The sequence below is a fragment of the Eretmochelys imbricata genome, chromosome 21, assembly GCF_965152235.1.
Source record: "Eretmochelys imbricata isolate rEreImb1 chromosome 21, rEreImb1.hap1, whole genome shotgun sequence".
Classification (NCBI taxonomy): domain Eukaryota; kingdom Metazoa; phylum Chordata; order Testudines; family Cheloniidae; genus Eretmochelys; species Eretmochelys imbricata.
Genome location: NC_135592.1, coordinates 10,866,912 through 10,894,044, shown reverse-complemented (window position 1 = coordinate 10,894,044; position 27,133 = coordinate 10,866,912). Strand labels below are relative to the sequence as shown.

The 27,133-nt window shown below is 44.8% G+C and overlaps 1 protein-coding gene across 5 annotated transcripts in view; it reads left to right on the top strand.

Moving 5' to 3' along the window:
• Positions 1-24,520, top strand: part of ILRUN (inflammation and lipid regulator with UBA-like and NBR1-like domains) — a 56,532-nt gene extending 32,012 nt beyond the window's left edge. The window contains exons 4-6 of one of the 5 annotated variants that reach the window (XR_013348568.1): positions 3,778-4,106; positions 4,705-4,788; positions 20,164-24,520. Coding sequence is in view for 4 of the 5 variants with exons in the window: in XM_077839595.1 (XP_077695721.1) it covers positions 3,778-4,106; positions 10,171-10,741; positions 11,326-11,408 (983 nt within the window). In the remaining variant the exon portion in view is untranslated. Of the gene's footprint in view, positions 1-3,777; positions 4,107-4,704; positions 5,612-10,170; positions 10,742-11,325; positions 11,926-20,163 lie in introns of those variants that run through there. The other 4 variants (XM_077839595.1, XM_077839594.1, XM_077839596.1 and 1 more) reach the window with 4 other exon arrangements.
• The last annotated feature ends 2,613 nt before the right edge of the window (positions 24,521-27,133 follow it).

The window sequence follows — 27,133 nt, the reverse complement described above, 5'->3', positions numbered from 1 at the left end:
TAGGGTGATGCCGCAGTGGAGGAGAGAGGGCACATCATCATATTAGAAAGATAAGGCTACAGATATTAAAATATGAGTTGTGTGCTTTTATTTGTAGAACAAAAAAAGTTAAGGTGGGTTTTTTTGTTTTTTTTAAATATATAGCGCTTTTATCTAAAGGGCTTTACAGTAGTTAGCTAATTGTAGAAACAACATTTGGAAAGATCATTAAGTGGTCCGCCGAGACCCTCAGCAATTTTCAAGTGGTGCACGAAAAAAAGTTGGAGAACCACTGGCCTAAAAGACTCAAGAGCCACCCTCAAATCGCTGGGCCTCCACACCCCCGCCACGCAGTGGAGGCATTTTAGGCCACAACCTGCTCTGCGGTTCTACCAACCGCAGAACTGGCAGGATGGCTCACGGAGAAAAAACAGGAGCAGCAGGAATAGGCCTTACCCGTCCTCAGGCCAGGGCTCTGGCCCGTCCAAACTTTCATCCGTTCAGAAGCAGGCCTTTTGAAGGTGGGAACAAGGACGATGCACCAGAACTTGAACTGGATCCATCCCGCCTTACCTTCTCGTCCCGACTATCCCCTTTCTACCTTGCGTGGGCCCGTATCAGATTGGGCTGCTGGATGCTCTGCACAGTAGAGAGAAGATACTCCCTCCAATTCTCTGCCCTTCACCCCCCTTCCCTGTCCCTCTTCAGGGACCCTTCTCATGAGCAACTCCTCATACAGAGGTGCACTCGCTCCTATTACTAGGAGCAGTGGAAGAGGTTCCTCAGGAGCTGAAGGGCAAAGGTTTCTATTCCCAGTATTTCCTAATACTGAAAGCCAAAGGTGGGCTGAGGCCCATCCTAGATCTGCAAGAGCTCAACAAGTTAATGAGGAAACTGAAGTTCCACATGGTCTCTTTGGCCTCCATCATCCCTTCCTTGGATCCAGGGGACTGGTATTCCGCCCTCAACTTGAAGGACGTGTACTTTCATATAGCAATTACACCATCCCACAGAAGGTAACTCAAGTTTGTGGTGAGCAACAAAAACTACCAGTTCACAGTCCTCCCATTTGGCCTGTCAGCGGCATCTCGTGTGTTACCAAATGCATGGCAGTCGTGGCTGTGTTCCTGCACAGGCGGCAGGTACAGATGTTCCCGTACCTCGATGACTGGCTTATCAAGGGCCACTCCAGGGCTCAAGTGGGGGCACAAGTCGACTTTATAAGTAAGATGTTAGATGAACTGGGCCTTATCCTGAACATGGGGAAATCAGTGCTCTTCCCTGTTCAGTGAATAGAGTTCATGAGGAGGTGCTGGACTCAACACACGCCAGGGCACACCTCCCACAAGCGAGGTTTCGGGCCCTGGAGGACATCATTCGAAGTCTCAGTTTCCAACCACCAGAGCAAGGAATTGCCTAAAACTTCTAGGACACATGGCCTCTTGTACCTATGTGGTACAACACGCCAGGATCAGACACCAGCCTCTCCAGTAGAGGAACTGTTTTATATTAGGGAGCATTTATTTCATTCACTGTTTCTGGTCAAATGGCTAAACTATGGGCTTGGCAGGTGGGTAAAGGAAATAATTTTTGGGCTACTTTGTGTATAATTTTCAGTCTGTACAGATATTCCACTAATGATGTCAGAAAGTTTCAAGTCCAAACTTTGCAGTTCCCTTTCGAATCGGGAAGGGGAAAAAAGCCTTTAAAAAATTACATGTTAATCATTCTGGCCTTTCCTGAATTGACATCCCCTCTAATGCTGGGGTAAAACTTGAGGAGTTGCCAGAGATTAACAGCAGATGGCACCACTTCGCTACTTGCCAGACTTTTTTGCAGAAAGCTGCTGACCGTGTTGGTATAACCAAGAGAGAAGAATCCTCTGTAGAAGTAATAGGTTTTAGTCTAATTTCTTGTGCCTTTTCAGTGTCCTAATTGATGTTTCATAAGGGATTTAAACATGGGTAGGATATGGGGCTGTTGATTGTTGATACGTTCATATATGAACTAAGATAGCTAAGAAAAAGGAATATTGGGAGCTGAAAAGAGGCTAGTGAATCCTCCTAGTCTCGCTTGGTAAAGTAAAGGCAGCTAAACCCTATCAAACTAAGCAAGGTGGCCAAATGAGAAGAGAGGTGCTGTGAGTTGGCCTGTTTTGAGAAGCACTGATAGCCACGCTAAACTGTAAAGGAATCTGCTGTCCTCTTTTTCCCCCGTCAGCCACTGGCAGCATGTTGCAAGCAGCTGGGCTGCTTGCAGATTAACTTTATCTGGAGGAAAACCAGCAGCTGACTAGAGAGACAAGGTGGGTGAGGTAATATCTTTTATTGGACCAACTTCTGTTGGTGAGAGAGACAAGCTTTCAAACCACACACAGCTCTTCTTCAGATCTGGGAAAGGTACTCTGAGCATCACAGCTAAATGCAAGGTGGAACAGATAGTTCAATATAAGTGGTTAGCACATATTCTAAGGCCGAGTGCCCAACAGACAGCTCGCGGGCCATAAGTTACCCACCAGAGCCTTTCAAAACACCTGTGGCTTGCTTCAACGCAATATACTGGAGGCTGATTCATTAGTGTTTTGTCATCATGCTTACATCACCAGTGTGTAAATAAACAATACTGTACGCAGAAACCACCTATCTAAATACATATGAAACAAGCTGAACTTAAAATATAAATCAAGACAGGTGACTTTTAATCTTATTAAAATATGTAGAATTTGTTTGGCCCAGACAAGGTTGTGCTTAGGTTTCTGTGGCTGTCCTGTGTAATAATTTGGGCACCACTCTAAGGGACCATTCAAGGTCGGGTGGCCGGTTAACACCTCTACAGTCAAAGGACAAAAATGGGTCGTTAGTGGGTTACAGGTTGTTGTAATAAACCATAAATTCAGTGTCTTTGTTTAATCCCTGTACACACCCCTGAACACACTTAAAATCACCTTCATCAAACAAGGATGCTCCACCATTTTGGTCCTTATTGGGTGCCGATCACAACGTGCGGTATACCTCATGCAGTGCACTAAATGCCCCAATAGCAACTGTGTGGGTGAAACCAGACAATCACTACACACTCGAATGAACTGACACAGGAAAATAAGAGACGGAAAAACTCCGTATCATCTCTGGGTGAATGCTTTTTACAAAGTGATCACTCTATATCTGACCTCTCAGTCCTCATCCTCAAAGAAAACCTGCACAACACTTTCAAATGTCGACCCTTGGAGCTTAAATTCGTAATTCTGCTAGACACTAAAATCATGAACTGAACAGACACGCTAGATTTATGGCTTATTACAACAATCTGTAACCCATTAATGTAAAAATCAGGAAATTCATTTACATAACTCAGCCACATTGCTCACATACAGATGTAAGCGAAGCTGGTGTAAATGAGCATATTCTGCAGCAGAAAAGTGAAGGACTGGGAGTAGTCTCCTGGGTTCTTTCAGTCTGCCACTCACTCTTGCTCTGTGGCTTTGGGCAAGTCTCACTTCCTTGGTGCTTTCAGTCTGTAGGAAATTAGACTGCGTGTGGGCCTTTATGTTGTGAGGCCAATAATTACTTTTTTTTTGGTTTATTGCTTGTCATACTGTTGCTTACTTGGCAGAAGACTTGCCTGCTTCTCAGAGGTGTTAGGCTTACCTGATGTTTGTAAAATGCTGAAAAAATGTGTGGTTGAAAAATGCTATGCAAGTTAAAAATACTATTATTGTATTACAGAGGCAGGAGTGGTCTCCCTCTTTCCCTGTAAGCTACATCTAATACTGACCTAAATGACCTTCCCTTTTCACAGATGTCATCTGGGTGATCCTCAGCGTGGAGGTTGGAGGACTTTTAGGAGTAACGCAGCAGCTGTCATCCTTCGAAACGGAATTCAACACACAACCACATCGCAAGGTAGAAGGAAACTTTAACCCCTTCGCCTCTCCGCAGAAGAACAGGCAACCAGATGAAAACAACCTAAAAGACCCTGGGGGTTCTGAGCTAGGCACAATCAGCAAAAACACGTGGGGGCCTGCTCCTGACCAAATTGAACAAGATCAAAATGGACTGTCACAAAACTCTGTAAATCTCTCCCCCAGCAGTCACTCGAACAACTTGTCGGTAGTGACGTACAGTAAGGTAGGTGCCCTGGGAGAACAGGAGAATGGGTAGGTGACAAGACCATGGTGTGTATTGTGATAGTCCTTCTTGGTTACAAACTGTGAAGCCCTCCCTTCTGCCTCCGCCTGACCTACTAAGGAAGGGTTTGAATATAAGACCGTCTAACTCTGCCAGCTCCTCACCTTATATTAAACAAAACAAAATAAAACACCCTTTTCCTCCGATAGATTCTGCTAGGTCCACATTTTAAAAATCCTCCTTGATGTTAACCTACTTTTGGCTGGGTGCTGTAACTGATAGTGGTTGGAGCCCTCTCCAACCTCCAATATGTTTAAGAAAAAAAAGCCACAATATCTTCAGACTCAAATATAGGTGATTTAAAAAAAAAAATACCTACACATCTTGGGATTCGTCCAAAGAATTTTTTTGCTGTAACAAATGGGCATGGGGATGCCTTGTTCAACATTTTGGTCTCAGGAGCCACTGTTCAGGAATAGTCAGTTCTTGGACCATTCCTGTTTGTGATCTTTTCTTGTCTCTGTTTTAAAATCTCCTTAAGCTTGCTTGATGGATGCTATACAAATAAGTTTGAGTGATATTTTAACTTTTTTTTTAGATGCTTGTGTGTACAAATACGTGAAAAATGAATTACAGGATTATTTACACTTCAGAATCCTATTATTGCAAGAGGCATGTCTAGGTGTGTATTGTCCTGTGTCCAGAATAGTTGATTTTAAAATCCTTTAAACATGCTTAACTGTACTTTACACAGGCTATGTAGGACAAGAACACTCAGTTGCTGTTTGCATTAATAAAGTCCTAATGTTAGGAACTACAGTGCTGTAGATGAACTGGTTAAACTGCTTGTAATGTACAAATGGATCCATTCTATAGTACCCCACTTTGTACTGAGGTTACATATTTGTTATAACTTTTACTTACAGCAGGTACCAAAATAGGAGATGCAACTGTACAGCAAACTGTCAATTGCCCTCTTCATATTATACACCTCAAACCAACAGTTGTATGAGACTTACTGGGTCCTGCTTCAAGATGGAACTCAACAACCTTTTAAAGTTGGAGCTTGATTGCTCAGGGAATTAGTAGTGATTATAAAGCTTTTATAAATTATTATAGATTATAAAGCTCTAGATTGCCAAATCAAATCCAGCCTCGATCAGTAGTGACTGAAAGCTCTTACTGTCTGATGATTGCTTACTGTGTTTTCGTCCAGGCCCTGGTGGACAATGGCCTTATCACAAATCACTGCTCAGTCCTTATGGAGATGCCAAGAACTAATGTACCTGTCGACTGATCTCTGCTTATCCCCATAAGTGATCCCTCTGTAAAAGGCTGAGGCACATTGGTGGGATAATGTGGGGGAAGTTGCCCTGTCGTTATTTGTGTGATGTATATGTTCTGTATCTAGAGGGTGACATTTCCAGGATTGATAAATGAACATCTTTCACGAGTGTTTTAAGTACATGCAAAGAACTGAAATAAAAACTCATTAATTCAGTTGAGATACTGGACTAATCTACCAGTTTTTCACAGCTACAGTGGAATCAAGTCTACTTTGTCACACATGACAGCTTGGTTGTCCTAGTCTTAGGATATGTCCACACTTGCAAGTGAAGGTGGGCATAGCTATGCTAGCTTTAGTCTGGCTACAATGGGTAACAGTAGCAGAGTACATGTGGTGTCCTGGGCTTAGGTATGGGTTAGCAGCCGGAGTACAAGTCCTGTAGAGTCCCTGGGTATGTATTCTGGTTGGTTGTCTGTGTCACCATATGTACATTGTTGTTACCCATGGCAGCTAGATTAAAGCTAGATAGGCACACCTGTGACCAATCACACTTTCACTTGCAGTGTAGACAGACCCTCGGGAATAAATTTTCAGCTGAGCTTGAGCATTTTGTGCCTGCACATTTTGGTCACTTTGGATGAGCTATTACCAGCAGGAGAGTGAGTTTGTGTGTATGGGGGTGGGGGGGTGAGAAAACCTGGATTTATGCTGGAAATGGCCCACCTTGATTATCATGCACATTGTAGGGAGAGTGGTCACTTTGGATAAGCTATTACCAGCAGGAGATTGAGTTTGTGTGTGTGGTTTTTGGAGGGGGGCGAGGGGGTGAGAGAACCTGGACTTGTGCAGGAAATGGCCCACCTTGATTATCATACAGATTGTGAAGAGAGTGGTCACTTTGGATGGGCTATTACCAGCAGGAGAGTGAGTTTGTGTGTGTGTGTGGGGGGGGGGGGGGCGCGGAGGGTGAGAGAACCTGGATTTGTGCTGGAAATGGCCCAACTTGATGATCACTTTAGATAAGCTATTACCAGCAGGACAGTGGGGCGGGAGGGGGTATTGTTTCATGGTCTCTGTGTGTATATAAAGTCTGCTGCAGTTTCCACGGTATGCATCCGATGAAGTGAGCTGTAGCTCACGAAAGCTCGTGCTCAAATAAATCGGTTAGTCTCTAAGGTGCCACAAGTACTCCTTTTCATTTTGGTTGCAGAATTTGGTTATTACATATGTCTATTTGATTGGCACCTGCAGTTGGGTAGGCATGTAACTACTAAAATTTGCACCTGCCGTAAAGTACAGGTGCAAAAAATCGGGATGTGGGGTTTTTGGTGGAAACAAATTGTGCTGTGAAAAGGGAGGTGGGGCTATTAAAATATGTCCTTTAGTCTCTCCTATGCATCTGCCCACAAGTCAAAACAATCATATCTTTTGATACAGTATAGCACAACTGCGTTGCTACTCATTAAGAAGCCTAGACTAGAACAGTGTAGATGTGTTAAGATTTAAATTAGTGTATCAATGAGCTGTGTTGGAAACCCAACTGAAATACTAGGTATGTTGGGATAAATGTGGTATAGCTATTTAAGGAGAATCTCTTTCCCATGTTGCCTAACTGTCTGGAAGGCAGTGACAGCTATCATGGTGGTACAGAGATAAAAACAGACAGGAGCTACACCTTGGATGAGCAAAGCTAAAGGAAGAAGGAGCTAATTCCATGGGCAGGGGTTACATTCATCTCAACAATCTGGGCTAGTTTGTCATTGCTATCCAGAGATTTGGATCATGATCTGTTTTGACATGACTCAGTCTAATCTAGTCCCAGGAGGCAGGTGTAGGGTGGTCAGCCGATCTTCTAGTGATTCCTTCTGACTAACTGGAGTTTAGCTTATCCATTGCTTCTAACTTGTTGTGATACCCATCACAAACAATCCCTCATCTGCTTTCAGCCAAAAGGTAACTCTAATAATAGTTCAGTGGGCTAGTCAACAATTGCTGTTTCTTTTCTCAACACGGAAAAAGATCACAGCCTTACTAATCTGGTCTTGTCTTGCAGCACTTGTGCACAAAGCTCAGAGTTTTGTTTCAGGCTGCCAAGAGATTTCTACTGTCTTTTGACAGAAGCTGAAATGGACTGGACCTTAATATTACTTAATTTGATTACCTCCTGCTTAGAATACAGGGCCCTTGAAGAGTTTCTCTGCTCTTGATCATGTGCTTTTCTTTCCTTGGTAAACTGGTATCTAAACACTACCTCGACACTTTTTAAAAGGTAACTTTGCAGCAGGAAACTATCAATTGCAGGAACCTCTTCACCAGTCTATGCTTGTGTGTCAGTGTATTTGGTACCTTTTCTAAAGGAAGCAAAAATGATAGCCTGTTGTGTGTTGAAAGGGCTGACAAAGCTGGTGGGAAGCTCCTGGCAGAGTCTGTTGCCTGTTGACAGCATTTTTGGAATGCAGGTGGAGTATTTTTTGTCACATCCAGAATTTATTATTAGGTTGGCAGAACAAACTAAGATTGCTTCATACACATTACCTTGTGAAAGCTGGATGGATGTGTGATCTGTCACCATCACGAATTGAACACCTACACTGCATGGTGGTTTTTTGCAGGGGAGGGACACTATGTTCACAATCAAAAGCTCTGTGAGACTCTGGGATGTGCCAAGTGAGAAGCAGTAGGAGAGAATGACCAATACTTTTGCATCTCATATCCTTGAAGTTCCCACCTCTGTTTGAGAACTTCCCGTGGTAGCCAAGCAGGTATATGCTGACCTGCTTTGCTTGAAGTCATAAATCTGGCTTGTTACTTTTGTTTGAAATACACTGGGCTGATTGTCAGCTCAATAGTAACCTGCCTATCCCAACTGAATGGTCTGATCAAATATTAGTGAAAGGTACAAACTAGTTTTAACCTCTTGGCTTCAGAACTCCTGCAAGCATGTTCATGCCAAATACTCCTGTTTTTGCAAGGCTGATCTTTCCTTTCCCAGACAAATGTCCTAGCTCCAGTTCTCACTGCCAGAAGGATTCCAGTTTTCCAAAAGCGGTCTTCAAAAATCAGATCTATGAAACATTAAGCTGAACTCTTCTTTTCTGTTTCCTTTTCCATTCTGCTGTTCAGGTTTGGACTAAACTGGTGTAAGATCCAGTTGAAGATCTGAAAGCTCCAGCTGGGGAGCAGCTGCCATATCATTTTGTGGTCCTAAATAGGGTAATTGTGGAAATACAACATATAACAAAAACTTTTGTGACTGATTTTGATGCAAAGCACCCCAAATCTGTGGAAGAAGTTATTACAGCTCCATTGTCTGTTGGTTAAGAGGAGATCTTGCTGGTGCTTTTGGAATGGGGGTGGAGCGTTCGGTGTGTGTGGATTCATTCACTTACTGAGGTTCCTTATGCCCTGCGCTTTTATCTACGGCTTAGTAAAATAGGCAACTGGTTTCCTCCAAAGCCAGGGCTGTTCTGAAGACCAACCAATGCCCATAGCTGTTAGACTAAGCACTTTGCCATGAAAAGCTGCCTTACCTCTTCTGCCCTACGGAGAAAGGAGTGCAGAACTGAGTTTCCATTTTCAGAAATCATCAGGAAACATCTCTGTTCATCCAGTGTCCTTGGGCTCACATGAGCACAGTTCCTCTCTGGTGAATGGTTTCTGTAGAAAGTGTGTCAAGTAAAGCAGAAGCTTTGACACCAGGAGTTTCTGGACCCACATGTAAAATTTGCTTAGATCCAGTGCTGTCACCCTCTTCTTGCAAGCTGGAAATCTTTCTTTAAAAAAGGTTTTTTCCCTGGAGAGGAATAACATGTAAGAGATTCACTCTGCACTTCGGTGTCTGTTTAAAGGGAGGTGGAGAGCACCATAGGGAAACTTCAGAACTATTAAACCACCTCACCAGCACATGGTGTGCATGTACTTGATGGCGGTCACTCTGCCTCACCATCTGGTTGTTTCTTTCCTATGGGGGATTGGACTCTGTTCTGTGTGTCTGAGTAGTTTTGTGTGGAAAAGGGGAAACTACATGGATACTTTAAAATTGCTAGATTCTGGTGCTCTCATGTTCTTAACAGAGAAGGCGTTATCCGAGGTGGCGGTGACTTAACGTTGTAGAACAAACTGGGAGAGCTGTGTTCAAATGGATTGAGCATGAGGTTAGAGGGCAGGAGACCAGGGTTTTATTCCCAGGTCTGCCACAGACTTGCTATGTCATCTGTTGAGTCCCTTAATGAGCTTGTGGCTCAGTTTTTCACCACTCATAAAATGGAGTGAATTCATTGCTATGTTTAATTAAGTACTTTGAGATCAACAGAGGAAAGGATGGGTGAGATAGTTAGGGTTTGGATACAATTTTCAAAAGCACCTAAGTCCCCATTTTAAAATTCATGCAGGCACTTAAGAATCTAAGCTTAGTTGAAAGTCAGTGTCAGATTGTCACTTAGCCATGGTCTACACTAGGACTTTAGGTCGAATTTTGCAGCATTAAATCAATGTAAACCTGCACCCGTCCACACGATGAAGCCCTTTATTTTGACTTAAAGGGCTCTTAAAATCGATTTCCTTACTCCACCCCTGACAAGCGGATTAGCGCTTGAGCCGGCAAGGCCGATTTGAATTTGGGGTACTGTGGACACAATTCGACGGTATTGGCCTCCGGGAGCTATCCCAGAGTGCTCCATTGTGACCGCTCTGGACAGCACTCTCAACTCAGATGCACTGGCCAGGTAGACAGGAAAAGAACCGCGAACTTTTGAATCTCATTTCCTGTTTGGCCAGCGTGGCAAACTGCAGGTGACCATGATGGAGTCCCAGAATCGCAAGAGAGCTCCAGCATGGACCGAACGGGAGGTACGGGATCTGATCGCTGTTTGGGGAGAGGAATCCATGCTATCAGAACTCCGTTCCAGTTTTCGAAATGCCAAAACCTTTGTCAAAATCTCCCAGGGCATGAAGGACAGAGGCCATAACAGGGACCCGAAGCAGTGCCGCGTGAAATTTAAGGAGCTGAGGCAAGCCTACGAGAAAACCAGAGAGGTGAACGGCCGCTCCGGGTCAGAGCCCCAAACACGCCGCTTCTATGATGAGCTGCTTGCCATTTTAGGGGGTTCAGCCACCACTACCCCAGCCGTGTTGTTTGACACCTTCAACGGAGATGGAGGCAACACAGAAGCAAGTTTTGGGGACGAACAAGATGATGATGAGGTTGTAGATAGCTCACAGCAAGCAAGCGGAGAAACCGGTTTTCCCGACAGCCAGGAACTGTTTCTCGTCCTGGACCTGGAGCCAGTACCCCCTGAACCCACCCAAGGCTGTTTCCTGGACCCGGCAGGCGGAGAAGGGACCTCTGGTGAGTGTACCTTTTAAAATACCATACATGGTTTAAAAGCAAGCATGTGAAAGGATTACTTTGCCCTGGCATTCGCGGCTCTCCTGGATGTACTCCCAAAGCCTTTGCAAAAGGTTTCTGGGGAGGGCAGCCTTATTATGTCCTTCATGGTAGGACACTTTACCACTCCAGGCCAGTAACACGTACTCGGGAATCATTGTACAACAAAGCATTGCAGTGTATGTTTGCTGGCGTTCAAACAACATCCGTTCTTTATCTCTGTGTTATCTTCAGGAGAGTGAGAGATAATTCATGGTCACCTGGTTGAAATAGTGCTTTTCTTCAGGGGACACTCAGAGAAGCCCGTTCCTGCTGGGCTGTTTGCCTGTGGCTAAACAGAAATGTTCCCCGCTGTTAGCCACGAGGAGGGGGGAGGGTTGAGGGGGTAGCCACGCGGTGGGGGGAGGCAAAATGCGACCTTCTAACGAAAGCACATGTGCTATGTATGTAATGTTAACAGCAAGATTTACCCTGAAAGAGTGTAGCCACTGTTTTATAAAATGTGTCTTTTTAAATACCGCTGTCCCTTTTTTTTTCTCCACCAGCTGCATGTGTTTCAATGATCACAGGATCTTCTCCTTCCCAGAGGCTAGTGAAGATTAGAAAGAAAAAAAAAAAACGCACTTGAGATGAAATGTTCTCTGAGCTCATGCTGTCCTCCCGCACGGACAGAGCACAGACGAATGTGTGGAGGCAAATAATGTCAGAGTGCAGGAAAGCACAATATGACCGGGAGGAGAGGTGGCGGGCTGAAGAGAGTAAGTGGCGGGCTGAAGACAGGGCTGAAGCTCAAATGTGGCGGCAGCGTGATGAGAGGAGGCAGGATTCAATGCTGAGGCTGCTGGAGGACCAAACCAGTATGCTCCAGTGTATGGTTGAGCTGCAGGAAAGGCAGGTGGAGCACAGACTGCCACTACAGCCCCTGTGTAACCAACCGCCCTCCTCCCCAAGTTCCATAGCCTCCACACCCAGATGCCCAAGAATGCAGTGGGGGGGCCACCGGCCAACCAGCCACTCCGCCACAGAGGATTGCCCAAAAAAAAGAAGGCTGGCATTCAATAAATTTTAAAGTTGTGAACTTTTAAAGTGCTGTGTGGCATTTTCCTTCCCTCCTCCACCACCCCTCCTGGGCTACCTTGGTAGTCATCCCCCTATTTGTGTGATGAATGAATAAAGAATGCATGAATGTGAAGCAACAATGACTTTATTGCCTCTGCAAGCGGTGATCGAAGGGAGGAGGGGAGGGTGGTTAGCTTACAGGGAAGTAGAGTGAACCAAGGGGCGGGGGGTTTCATCAAGGAGAAACAAACAGAACTTTCACACCGTAGCCTGGCCAGTCATGAAACTGGTTTTCAAAGCTTCTCTGATGCGTACCGCGCCCTCCTGTGCTCTTCTAACCGCCCTGGTATCTGGCTGCGCGTAACCAGCAGCCAGGCGATTTGCCTCAACCTCCCACCCCACCATAAACGTCTCCCCTTTACTCTCACAGATATTATGGAGCACACAGCAAGCAGTAATAACAGTGGGAATATTGGTTTCGCTGAGGTCTAAGCGAGTCAGTAAACTGCGCCAGCGCGCCTGTAAACATCCAAATGCACATTCTACCACCATTCTGCACTTGCTCAGCCTGTAGTTGAACAGCTCCTGACTACTGTCCAGGCTGCCTGTGTACGGCTTCATGAGCCATGGCATTAAGGGGTAGGCTGGGTCCCCAAGGCCTACATATAGGCATTTCAGCATCCCCAACAGTTATTTTCTGGTCTGGGAATAAAGTCCCTTCCTGCAGCTTTTGAAACAGACCAGAGTTCCTGAAGATGCGAACATCATGTACCTTTCATGGCCATCCCACGTTGATGTTGGTGAAACGTCCCTTGTGATCCACCAGAGCTTGCAGCACTATTGAAAAGTACCCCTTGCGGTTTATGTACTCGCCGGCTTGGTGCTCCGGTGCCAAGATAGGGATATGGGTTCCGTCTATGGCCCCACCACAGTTAGGGAATCCCATTGCAGCAAAGCCATCCACTATGATCTGCACATTTCCCAGGGTCACTACCCTTGATATCAGCAGATCTTTGATTGCGTGGGCTATTTGCATCACAGCAGCCCCAACAGTAGATTTGCCCACTCCAAATTGATTCCCAACTGACCGGTAGCTGTCTGGCGTTGCAAGCTTCCACAGGGCTGTCGCCACTCGCTTCTCAACTGTGAGGGCTGCTCTCATCTTGGTATTCATGCGCTTCAGGGCAGGGGAAAGCAAGTCACAAAGTTCCATGAAAGTGCCCCTACGCATGCGAAAGTTTCGCAGCCACTGGGAATTGTCCCAGACCTGCAACACTGTGCAGTCCCACCAGTCTGTGCTTGTTTCCCGAGCCCAGAATCGGCGTTCCACAGCATGAACCTGCCCCATTAGCACCATGATGCATGCATTGGCAGGGCCCATGCTTTCAGAAAAATCTGTGTCCATGTACTGATCACTCACGTGACCGCGCTGATGTCGCCTCCTCGCCCGGTATCGCTTTGCCAGGTTCTGGTGCTGCATATACTGCTGGATAATGCGTGTGGTGTTTAATGTGCTCCTAATTGCCAAAGTGAGCTGAGCGGCCTCCATGCTTGCCTAGGTATGGCGTCTGCACAGAAAAAAGGCGCGGAACGATTGTCTGCCGTTGCTCTGACGGAGGGAGGGGCGACTGACGACATGGTTTACAGGGTTGGCTTCAGGGAGCTAAAATCAACAAAGGGGGTGGCTTTACATCAAGGAGTATTTCAGGCAGGACTTCACGGTGGGTTCCAGTAAGAAATGGTGCACCTAAGTTGTTATTCTTATTGGAACAAGGAGGTTAGTCTGGCCTCTGATTGATACATGGCTAGATTTACCTCGCTGCACCTTCCCTGTGAGTGACTGCAGTGTGACCTAGAGGAATGAGTCCCCTAGATGGGGGAGGAGGCAAATGAGTACAAAACAGATCTGGTCTATTTCTTGTTTTGATCCACTCCATCTATCTTTTACATCTTTGGCTGGCAGCAGACGGTGCAGAAGGACTGCATGCCATCCACATCTCATGGCTGCTCGGCAGAAGATGGTACAGTACGACTGCTAGCCATCCTCATCTCTTGCCTGCCCGGCAGAAGATGGTACAGTACGACTGCTAGCAATCCGTATCGCCTGCCTGCTCACCATAAGACGGTTCAATAGGACTGACTTTAGGACTAAAGAGAATGACTTGGTCAAGTCACTCCAAATTTAGTCCCTGCGCCCATGTCTGCCCAGGAGCTCCCAGCTGACGTGGCCAGGAGCACCTCGGACATGACAATGACGGCTACCAGTCGTACTGTACCGTCTGCTGCCACAAGGCAATGGGTTGCTGCTACTATGTAGCAATGCCGTACCGCGTCTGCCAGCACCCAGGAGACATACGGTGATGGTTACCTGAGCGGGTTCCATGCTTGCCGTGTTATGGCGTCTGCACAGGTAACTCAGGAAAAAAGGCGCAAAACGATTGTCTGCCCTTGCTTTCACGGAGGGAGGGAGGGAACGGGGGCCTGACGATATGTACCCAGAACCACCCGTGACAATGTTTTAGCCCCATCAGGCATTGGGATCTCAACCTAGAATTCCAATGGGCAGCGGAGACTGCGGGAACTGTGGGATAGTTATCCACAGTGCAACGCTCCGGAAGTCGACTCTAGCCTCGGTACTGTGGAAGCACTCTGCCGAGTTAATCCACTTAGAGCATTTTCTGTGGGGACACACACACTCGAATATATAAAACCAATTTCTAAAAAACCGACTTCTATAAATTCGACCTTATTCCGTAGCGTAGACATACCCTAAGGCTTTCTCTACACTAGGAAATTTTGTGGATAATTCCAACCAGTTCAGTTGTAGCAGTGAAAGTATCTTTTTAGCCAAAGCTCTGCTAGATTCCAGATTATAACAGATTGTGATTAAACCTGCTGGTGTAAAAAGTGTCAGAAGCTGCCAGAGTCTTGTCTGTGCTAAGACTCCCTGTAGTGCAGCTGAACAGGTGTAAATTGTCTTCTAAAATTCCCTAGTGTAGATAAGGCCCTGGTGACAACTTGACATGCCATCTGCCACTGAGGCAGTCAAGCACGTCGAAATTTCACACACAAAGCATTTGGAACACTGTTTTGTGTGGCAGTGCAGGCCATGGAGTGTGGATGCATAATCTCTGGAGAACCAGAATCACGTGTAAGGAGACTCGCTCTCTAAAAATGTCAGTAGAATTTAATAAAATGTCAATATGATTTATTAAACACTAAATAGAGGCGCTCTGTACTATTTCTGCAGTATAGTTCTCTCTAGCCCCACCCCCAATGATCTGATCAGCTCCTGCCTAACCTTGATGCTCCAGTTTGGTAGTAACGGGGCCATCCCTATGAGTTCCAGATGGGTACCTTGGTTCTTGGACTCTGCAAGGCTGAAATTACACAGGCAGCTTACTTGGTTCAAGCGTTATGGTGGGGAAGGAATAGCACCTTGTTTCTCTCTCGTATCTCCTATATCGGAGGTTCTCAAACTTCATGGCACCATGACCCCCTTCTGACAACAAAAATTACTACACGACCCCAGGAGGGGGGGGACCAAAGGCTGAGCCCACTCAAGCTCTGCCACCCTGGGGGTGCCAAAGCCCTGAGACTTGGGCTTTGGCCCTGGGCTGTGCGGCTTGGGCTTCGGCCCTGGACCCCAGCAAGTCTAAGCCAGCCCTGGTGACCCTATTAAAATGGGGTTGTGACCCACTTTGGGGTCCCAGTCCACAGTTTGAGAACCGCTGTCCTAGATTCTTGAGTCCTCCCCTTTGGAGAGAGGGTATGTTCCCATTGTTCACAAACTTTGAGCCTGGATTAGATATTTATTCTCCAAACTGGGTTAGTTGACAGCCATTATAGTTGAACTGACTTAGATCAAGTGTGGAGAAGCCACAAACTCAGCATTGCTATTAACCACCCTCCTGGGACAATCACGCTGCTGCTTATTAATGTCTATAGGTTAAACAGTTTTAACCCCCTCCTCTGTGGACCCAGGAATTGGCTTATCTAGCTGTTGAAAGGCTGATGTAGATGCAATTAACTGGTTTAGTTAAATCAACTTGGAGGACCGCTGCATTGTAGGAAGATTCTTTCCCAGGGGTCGTAGCTGTTGCATCATATTTGCATAGCAGGCATGGAACAAAAATAAAACTAAACACTCTGTTCTTCTGTTTGTGTTCAGTTTACGTAAATGAGTCAAAAGAACTCAGGATAGTTTGGAGAAGCACTGACCAGGAACGGCCCAGGAAGTGATGAGGAAGAGAGAGGGACTTGTAGTGTTATCTGATGCTGCCATCAGTGTACACTGGGAGACTTTTGTGTTGCTTTGCAGCCGTGCATCAAAAAGTTGTTTTTTTTTAAAACTCAGGTGTACCTTTTATTGATCTAAATTCAGCCACAAACAAAGGTGAAATAAAGATAGTTGTGTGAAAGTTTCTGTGTTGTGATGGTTTATAAAATATTAATTCCCTGAGATGAAAGAGGGATTTTGATTTAACTTTAAAAACGCCTGCTTTTACAATTATCATGCTGTTCTGAGTAATCACTGTACCCTTTCCTTCTTCACAACCACTATCTTAGTTTCACAGGTGGAATGTATTTAGGGTCCCAGCTGGGCTCATTTGACGTCTTATATCTCGCAAAGGTGGCTGCCCTAGTTTAGGTGCATGGATCAAAATGCAGACTTTTGTGGGTGCTAAGCACTTCTCAGTGGGGCTAGGTTTCCAAAAGTGCTGACCTCCAATTTAGGTCCCTAAATATAGTGGTCAGATATTCAGTATGGGAGCTGCATTTTGTTTTACATCTGGCCCTTAGATTTCATTATTCACTTCATTTACCTAAATATCTGGACAAAGGGATTTCAGCGCAGAGTTACTAACGTTTACCTCTTGGGGGAGACAGGAAAAAGAAATGAAAACTAAATTTGCAAAGCAGAACGTGAGCTTGTCACATTTTGTTTTCAAGATGTGTCCCATTTTGCAAGCAAGAGTCAAAGTCTTGTCAGCTGAAATGTTTCAAAATTTTTTACAAATGTACAGGAAATATCGCATTTCTTTTTGCGTGTTTCTGGTGGGAAAATTGTCTATTTGTGAAAGTGTGATGGAAAACAAAATGAGTAGCAAAATGAACGCTCACTAACTGAAAATGTTCGCACCGTGTTTCTCAAAATCATGGCTTTCACACAGCTGTTAACTTTTAGTTTAAACCAATTACTTCCAACATTTTTTGGTGCTGTGACTCTCTTGAATCACTGCAGCTATTTGTTTTATACTAGTTTCTAGAGTTCCCAGTAGAGATCAAGGCACCATTACACTATATTCTTGTGAAAACACAGACAGTCCCTGCCCCAAAGAGCTTACCATCTGAATAGATTAGCTAAAGGGTAGAAGTAAGGCAACAGATGGAGAATTGAGGCACAGAATGCTTGAGTGGTCTAGAGATCATGGCAAAGGAGTGTGGCAGAGCCAGGGATTTGACTCAGATCTAAGTCCTGGTGTATTATCCTTTCTCCCTACTCAAACACTGGTGGACTTAATGAAAAAATCAAGGCCTTTCTATGCGTCCACAGTTTGACTTTTAAATATCGTCTGCATCAAATTTAGTATTAGTAGTTCCTTTTGCTGGAAACATTGACATGAAATAATATAAAAGATGCAAAAGACCTATTAAGTCAGGTCATTCCCTGCAGATGTGGGATACATTCCTTATCAGGGGGTTTATATCTGATGTTAAACGAATACTTTGCTTCATCTTAGCCAAAAGGGCAAGATGCAACAGCGGGAAGTAGTGAATAAACTGCTGGGGGAGCGGGGAGAGTTTTCTTCTTTGAATCATTAATAGCGGCAGGTGAGTTCATATATAAAAGTACCCTTCACAGGTAAGTATGAGCTATAGTGAAGGGCCGTGTGTACGCTCAGGGTTCTGTTATGGTAATCATAAGAGCAAAGATTGTTAATTCTTCTGGTCAAATTTGCAGTTGCAAGAGAAACCCATTTGGAAACCATTCTGGAACTGTTAATGACTGAGTCATTTCACAGATGTGAATACAGTTTATCAGGGTTAAAGTGCTGTAAAAGTAGGGTGGTTTTCTCACACTCTAAAGTGAACTGAAATCTAGTTTTGATTGAGACCCCAAATCATTAACAGAATTGTGTATATTTAAATTAGACACAGCTGAAAGCAAGATTTGACCTCTTTTCTTTCCATGCGAAGATCCAAGGACAGAGTTCTTTCTCTTGCAACTGTTTATACATTTACTAATCTCTTTCGGGACTGTGTGCTTACCAGGGGATGTGCTATTAGGCTGTATCCATTTCTGACTGCTATTATCTCCAGGTATCACAGGGAGCTGTGCTTTACTTACACTACTTTAGGTGTTAATATTGCTCTTTGGCATGGATAACACTGAGATCTTGGCAGCCGAAAGCTTTTCAATTCAGTTTTTGAATGCATCTTTATCAAAGGAGCTACAGCAGTCTGCTCCTACGTTATAGCACAAGTGGCCTTGTTTGCCAACACACAAAGAAGAAGATGTTGGTTGCAGGGCTCATTTGAAAATCGGGCCCCTACAGACTAATCTGAAGTTGAGAAACTGCTCTTGCATAATGTACCACTAACCATTCTCCCCTGATAGCTGCTGGACTCAGCAATAGTTTTGAGTCACTGGAAGATACTTTACTTTGCTTTATGGGTGTCACGTGTTGTTCCTTGACACTGCATAACCCAGGGAATTACTCTTGCCTGGTTAATTGTGGTTAAACTCCTATCAGCACTAGATCATTAAAAACTAACTACAACACAGAAAGTAAGATACAATAGGGCTTTTGACTTCAGGTGTTTACAGCTTGACCCAGCCCATCCTACCACACTTATGCCAATATAATCAGGGCTTTTTGCTATGAGTCATATAAAAACATCTCAGTGCTTCAGAGCCAATTCTGGTACTTATGGGTCACAGAGCAAGCTGGTTATGGAGTTACAGCAAAATTCTTATTGTTGGAGACAATATTTCTTTTGCTGCTCTGGCCCATTGTCCTGCTTGAAATGAAGTAGTAAAGCAGTCTTACACCTTGCTTGAAAAGTCAGGCAATGGGGTTGGTGTTTAATTAGGTCACTGCCTGTCTTTTTACATCATCCACACAATGGGTAACAGCAGGGCTGTATAAAGAATGCCAGAAGATCTACCCTCTGTCTCTGGGTAACCGAGCATAATGCATTTTTTCTTATTTTTCCTTGGCTTTGTTTCATGTTCCTTTAAATTTAAAAAAAGAGGGGGAGGGGGAATTTAATTGGTGCAGCTATTTCAGTAAATTGTGCACCTCTGATTTATAGAGAAGTCTCAACACTGAGTCTTTCTTTTGATGTATGATAAAATGCGTCAAAGTTGGTTTGATTAGAGCATGGGAAATTCAGAACTAGTATCCCTGTTAGTTTCAGACCTCCTGCTGCTAGATCTGGCACCTTAAATAACTTCATTTCAGGGTTCATGAGGAAAACACAGGCTATTAAACGTTCCCCTTTTTTGGAGGCAGCTGGTTTCCATTGAAGAAAAATGTGTATTCTAGAAATGTCAAGTCTCATAGTCTTGAGGGAATTAAATTGTAAGAGGAAAAGCTTCCTCGTAGCAGGTGGGAGGCAGTGGCAGTGGGGCGTGTTTATAGAGGGAGATAAAGGCCATATGTACATTGGAAATTTGCCCTGTTTTCAGACACTGGCCTAGCTTGTGCCACTGCAATATCCTAGTATAGACTAGGGAAATGATGAATTGCACTGGTGCAGCTTTACCCTGGTTTCAAGCAGAGGGAAGCCACCTGGGCACAAATGGGGCTTGCAGTGGCTTATCCTGTGTATGCTAGAGGTTTGGACTTGGCAGTTTCACCAGTAACTGAAATCCCCAGTATAGAGAAGGCCAAAAAGTGGCCTTCAGCAGAAGAGCATGCCGTCATGTTAACTGACTATTGTCAGGGCTAAATGACGGGGTGGAGGTGAGTGGCTGGAAGCATGTGTAATGATGCCCTGTGGGTTCATCTGTGGGGGCTGAATGGGAGACCATTGGATCTTAAAAGTAGGACCATTCGCTTAAAGGCAGTAAGTAACTGACTCAAACATCTAAATCTGATCTAGCTGCTAGAGGGAGACAGAGGTGGAGTATTAGCATTGATTACACATGGATGTGGAGTAGGTGGGCAGTTGATGTGGGATGAAGAATGCAGGAGGTAAATAAATCCAAGCAGTGGGGTAGGGTGTAGAGGGTAGGTATGCTTTTTGCAAGCTGGTGCTGATCAGCTGGTTTAGTCTGTCTATTGAAACTGATTTTGTCTCCAACTTTCTTTCAGGGTTTCCATGGTTCTTATCCCTTTGGACAGTCTTAAAAACAAACAAACAAAAAAACGGGTACCGTCAAGAGGAGAATTTAACAAAGAACTGACTCATGGGGAGCAGAGTGGGTTTCTTATGGCTTATAGAAGACACGGTATGGATCCCCTTCTCTGCCTTCGTAACCTGGATAAAGAAGAAAACAAACAAAAACCAATAACTTAAGACTAGTGGTTTCCAGAGGAAAACAAAACAAAAAACTCAAGTATGCATGTGTGAATGCTGAATTTTAGGAGTGCTGTTCAATGCTACGAGAAAGAAAATACACCAACACCATGGGTTTTTTTTAGAGGTCATTATCACAATTAATTAGGTAGCTGAAAAAGTTTAAAAAAAAATTAAAATGAAAGCCATCTTTTTAAAAGAAAAAGAATTATTTTGCCTACAGAGCAGTTATAGTTTGAGCAAATGTTTAATTTTTTTGTTTCCTGTTCATAATTTTTTTAATAAGGGACAGAGTGCATTTTTATGGAACTGTCGTGTTTGCTTGCTACAGAACGGGAGCTCGCTTAGCATCTGGGTTCATGCAGTGACTTCTCTTTGTATCTATGTTGGATGTTTTTAATGTGCGATTGGGCCAGCACCCAGCTCTGTCAATTTCAGTGGTATCAGCCGTTTTTAGTTATCAACCTTTTAATCTTCTGTTTTGTCTGTGACCTTAGTGTTATCAGAAACCTCAGTCAAGACCAAACTGTTGAATTAGGATGGGAGGACTCCAGCATTGAGTTAACCTGGGAGGTTCATTTTTCTCTTGGAACTTGAAATATACATACACGTATTTCAGTAAGAAACAGGTTTACAAGAGTTCCAAAGCTGGTCCGAAATGACTGGTATTTTAAAATGCTGTTTTGTTTGTCAAATATTGATGTCCAGTAGCTGTGCCTAGGACAGCCAGGCAAGTGTATCTGTCTTGTGCCAAGAGGAAATTAACTTTCTGTAGCTGTAGTTCACCAAACAGTAATTATAAAGTTATACAAAAGCCATGTCCCTTTAGGTTTAAACCTCACATCCCTACCCTTTTTATATAAGTATAAGTTTAATTCCTCTCTCCTGTGATTAAAGTACTAGCTTAAGAGGCAGAGGCCAATTGTTTTTGAATGTAGAGCAAGAAGTTGAATCATCAGCTGGATTCCACAGTAACGCCTTGTATTCTTTCGCCTTTTTACTGGCCTGTAGCTTCTTTGAGGCTCTAGCTTTCTAGATGGGTCTCATCAAGCCTCCTGTTCAGAAGAGGAAGAGTTTTTCTGGACATGAGGGTCACTTAGCTCTGAGCATCCTCGGAGGAATGATAGCCATGTGCAAATGAGACCATGCAGAGCAATTGCGGAGGGTGGCTGAGTTCTGTTTCACACTTTGAGGCATTGGGTCACTGTGAGCCAAGCAGCCCAGGTACTTGGGAAGAGAATGGGTTTTTTGCAGGGGAGGCACTGATTCAGAAACTTGAACCAGGCCGTAACAGCCATCTGCCAAAGATACAATAATATGCAACGTCCCCCATCATCCTTCTCCAAAAACCCCCATCCCAAACTACCCATTCATGTTGGGAGCTGAGTGTGGGGTATGCCTGCTGGCGAGAGCGATGCAAGGCTTTAGGCTTGCCTAGTTTGCACCCAAGCCCCAGTGTTTGCTTGGTTGACTTAAGCAGGGTTTCATTTTCAGTGCAGTTTCCATGGGCCTTATTCTCCCAGGCATATGGGTAGCTCCTGTTGAGGCTGGTGGGAATTGTTGGTATCCTGCCAGGGAAGAATTAGGCCCCTGGTGAGGCATTTGGATACTTGTAGTCTCGAGATCCCAGTGAACAGCTACCCTGATATTGCTCCATTAGTGGATGTTTGATATTTTAGTTGTCTATTAGACACTGGATTTCGAAAGACATGTTCCCTTTTAAGATTGAAAATTTCCCTTTCATCTCTCTCTAAACACACAGGTGGGGCTGGGGACAGGGTTGTAATGGATCGCCCCTTGGATGAAGAAGGTCGGGGAGTTTGGAGGAAAGTCCTGCCTGGCTTATACAGCTCTGGTTGGAGTGTTAACCTGAAGGCTTGTGGCGGGATGGCTGCTTGCTAGACTCGGAGAAGGGGGTGCAGATCCACGTTTGTGCTTTGAATGCAGTGTAGGAGGTGGAGGCTGTATTTGGTTAGTTGTAGTCGTAAGACCCTGTATATGTCTTGTAAAATCTCTCTTGCTGTGGGCAAGATATGTTATTCACCAGCCACAATTAAGCAAGTGTGTAAACAGTCATGGTGAAGTGTGGGCGAGGTTTGAACTGTCGTGACGTGCATGCAAGGCATGAGCACGTGCACATCCAATACCCAGCATGTAGCACCTCCCCCGCTTTCCCCCCCTGTGTGTCCCTTCTGGAAGTGTTGATGTTAGTCAAAGTGACATGGCTGCTCATTGGTCTCTTCACATCCGCTTCATCCATCTGTTTGTTGTGTAGAGGAGGAGGAAGGAGTTCTGGGTTTCTGACTGCTGCTGCCAGTGGGCCCAGAACTCGGCAAATCTTGTACCGGCAGGGGCCGCTGTGCGACCCTCAAAGCCAGCTGTCCTGACTCCCATTTTCTCTTCTGCTGTTCCCAGGCATGTAGGCTTCACCCAAGCAAACTGACCACGTTTATACCCGCCTGTCACTAATGCAGATTGTATTTTGTTCCTTTTCCTAGAGAAAGCTAGCGTGCACCCCCCCATTGTTTCTGTGCCTTCTCCGTCCATTCTGCACAGCTCTCAATGTTGTCTCCTTTCTTGAGCGTGTCTCAGTCTACCGTGCCCTTGTGATTGGGTTGTTCATGGAGTGAAGAAAGGCAGGGCCTGATTTGAGCTGCAGTTGCAATAGGTCAGCCTGTTAACACTGACATATTACAGCTGTTTCCTAGGAAATTGCTCTGGAGCATAAACACAACCCTTATCAGCAGGGAGGATCTCTCTATAAATAACTGCAAAAGGCTCATAACTGTTTCAGGGTGTTGGTTAGTGTGATAATACTCGTGTGATAATGATGGGAAGATGTTTAAATTGGTAATTAATCTGTCTCTTTCTTCTCTCCACTGAAAACTGAGTCCCCTGGTATTCAGCGATGCACCCAGTCCCCAAATTTAAGCTACTATTAAGTTTGCAACATTTTCAAGAGAGGATTTCAGGGAAGCTAAGCAAAGGTCTCTGCTAGTCATAGTTGGGGTTGAAATTGCACTGCTTTCCTAGGGACAACATTTTCAAGGTTTTTTTGGGTGGAGGGGGCTAAAGTTAGGCACCTAAACCAAAAATAGTCAGATTTTTTTTCAGAAGTGCTGAACACCCAAGTTTCTCATTGATCTCAGCAGGGAGAACCTCTGAAAACCAGACTGAATTACATGCCTAATTTTAGGCACTCAAGTTTTAAACTGTGATCTAGGACTCAGAGCCTCAGCAAATGGTTACCTACTTGAGACTGCTGGGCAAGGGAAGAGGCCCAACAAAGCTTGTCCTATGCCATGTTACCCAAGCCAGGCTGGTGTCCCTGACTTTGGGAACAAAGGAGCTGGTACCCACGGGTCTGAGACAGGTTGTAGTTATGGAGGGGCTGCAGTTGGCTATGGGCCCCGCCTTTCCCTGGCTGCTGCTGTTGTGGGGAGGACGGTCTTGGAGTCCTGAGAGGGCAAGGCAAATGGAGATCTCTTCAAAAAAGGCAGTTAGAAATTCCAATACATATTTGTTTTTTAAATGGAACCTCGAGCGTGGTGTGAGCTGTTGAGTTTGGAAATGCCTGCTAACCCCTGTGTCTCACAATGTATCTCAAGTCTGGGTTGCAAATGTATCCTGTCCCATGGCTGGGAAAGCCTGGATAAGCTTTGCGCCCCTCTGGCTGGAAATGTGCTTTGTACCTGGGAAGGGGTGTCTAGCCTGCTTTGGCATGGCAGAGAGTATCTGCTGCCCTATGTCTTGAGGGGTGTGTGTGTGTGTGTGTGTTTGTGGGGTGGGGGGAAAGAATGCATCCTGAAACCTCCAGGGTTTGGGAGATGCCTGAGACCCCATAACTGGGGATGCAAGTGCAATCCCAGACCCCGTGGGTGTGAGCATAATTGGAGTCTGCAGAGCTAGGAAATACACACTGTCCCCTGTTTCTGTTGGTTTTTTTTTTTCTTGTGTGAGTGAGTGGTTGGTTCTGCAGCCTGTCTTTATTCCCTCTGGGGGGAGTGCATGTGTAGAACAGGATGGTGTGTTGCCTCGTTGAGTCTGGGAGAAGTCTGATGATAGCACATGGGGGTAATAAAAAAAAAAGGAAGCTTTTTCCTTTAATGTATAAATGAATATTTGTATGATTAAATTAACACAGAAAAATTACCTTCAGCCGTCTATAGAGTGTTTTATTCAAGGCGCGAACGATTTCTAGTCTTCTGTGACCTCTGCAATGTTTGTTAAATGCATCTCTTTTGGTTCCATCCCCAGATCATTGGGGGTCCCGGGCAGACATCAAAAGTGTGCTGTAAAACTCAACGGTACCTCTCCTTTTCCCATGAATAAATTTTAAGGAGAAAATTTTAAAGGAAATAAATAAATTCAGGCTGCATTAGATGCATGAAATAAAACAAATTCCTTTTCCAGTCCAGATATACATACCAACAAGAATAAACACTGGAGGAGGGATCATTTAAAAAAACAGATGGTTTCACATAGGAGTTAACATGAAAAAGACCTGTTAGAAAGGAGCCCTGATCCTGCAATCTTTTTCAAGCCAGGTAGATCCCCGCTCAGGCTCCACATGGATACAGGGTGCCTATGTGGGACAGCTTACAGAATTTGGGCCACTACTTTTTTTTTTTTTTTTTTTTAGGGTGCTAAGGCAGATGCTATGGGGAGAGTACCTTCTCCTAGGGGCCATGAGAGCAAAAGCTCTAGGACACAGTGACTTCAGAGGCAAGGTTGGACTTGGGCCGTCACTAGTCTCTGCCTGTGGCTTTAGGAAGTAGAGATCCTCCCCAAATTCTTATTGTAGATCAGGTTTTTGTTGTTGGGGAAATGGAGGATGCAAAAGATGTCGAGACATGGATAAAAGAAGGTGGCGAAGTTATGGTGGGCGACCTGTCTTGAAGTGCATGGAGATACATATTTCCAAAAGCCTATGGTAATATTGAATGCAAAGCCTGCTGAAGGATGGATTGCTGAAGGCATGTTCTTAACCTCTCCAAGTAATGGCAGAGGCATGGTGCGACAGAGCTGCAATAGACACACACACCCACAACGTCCCCATAGCTGGGGTCCTCACAACTGATCCGTTAGGGCAACAAAATGGTTTGTGGCTAACAAGACGTTGCCACAAACAAGCAGGACCATGTAGGGGTGTCTCTGCGCTCCATCTTACAAAGGGTTGGTGGCCTTTTCCTGGCAAAGGTGATGTCTTCTGGTTACATCAGTCTTAAGCTGAAGTCTTTGAGTGATTTTCAAGGGTTAGCCCCCAGCAAATCATGCTTTGATGGCCCAGCATAGCTGACAGTGGTAAGCACTCTTACAGCAAGTACATCCAACCTCTTGGGTAATTGCAGAGGGAGGTGAAGTGGGGAGGGAAGGGAAGCAGCATGAGCCACTAGCTGGCAATCCAAAAGTAGTCGTGGAAGAGGTGCAGAAGTCCCAAGTTGATAAGCCTCTTTCATAAAGGGTGGGATATACTCCACCAGCAGATAAAGCGGTCAGAAACTCAAGCAGTTCTAGTTGCTTTCTCCCCCTTCCAACCAGCATTCCTCCATCTTCTCCCAATGACCCGTTACTGCGGCTGATGCATTGACTTCAAGGGAGATACACTGATTTATAGCACCCGAGGATCTGACCCATCAAGATTCCATCTGCGTTGGCATTTTGGCTCGTCACCGAGAGAGGAAGGAAGTGTGTGAAATTTATGCATTGTTAAGGCCTATGGACAATAAGAGAGACAAGGTGGGTGAGGTAATATCTTTAATTGGACCAACTTCTGTTCATGAGAGAAACAAGTTTTCGAGCTACACAGTTCTTCTGGTCTGGGAAAATGGACAATTATGACTGTGTAGACTGACCTGCATCATGCAAGCCAGAGAATCTCACCCATTGAGCCTAATGCTCTGCCTATATAGAAGAGCAGTTTCATTGGAGCTATTCACTTGCTTACCTGTGGTTTCATTATTAATCCCTGTGAGAAGTGTCAGTGCAATTTTTTACATTTGAATAAGTGCCTGGAGCTTTTATGCCATTTAACCTTGTTTGAAAGTTTTGCTGGGAACAGACATCCTGCTGCATAGGCCCATAGCTGTTTGTTCTGTGCCTGGAAATGAAATGAAAGGGGTGCTCCAAGGTATTTTCAAATTCACTCTGTGTTTGGCAACGCAGTTTACAGAATTTAGAGAGGTTCCCTCCCCACCCCCATCCTTGCTTTTCTTTTCTAGTTATTTGCTTGAAATAATCTGTTTGTCTTTAGGGCTGCAACCTGTCAGGAGTTTATCAAGGCAAGACAATCAGATCACACCTTCATTAACGCACTGTCTTTGGAGCAGGACAAGTAACTCGGGCAATTGCTATAACGCAGATCATTTTAATGAAGCAGTATGCCATGACGCATGCATGGTGGATCTGTGCTGCGGGTGTGGGCAAGGCTAGTGGCCAAAGCAAATAGTTGCAACAGAATCAAGTATAAATTAAATTTTAAAAAAGGGACCCAGGTACTATTTTATCATCAAAACTGACATTCACATTATGCATTGTTTAATCCAACCTTTGTGCTTCAGGGTATGAATTGATAGCTGCAGTGGTCAGGAAGGAAATCCCCCATCTCTCGGTATGGTACTGCCTGGTGCATTACTGTGGGGTAAGGGGACTGTTAGCTTGAGGAAACATTAGTAATTGCTAGGGGGTAAAGTATGGGAATTGAAGGATCAAATTGCTATTCCAGGATGTCAAATTCTTTTGTGTCTCTGGCTTCAATCACCCAAA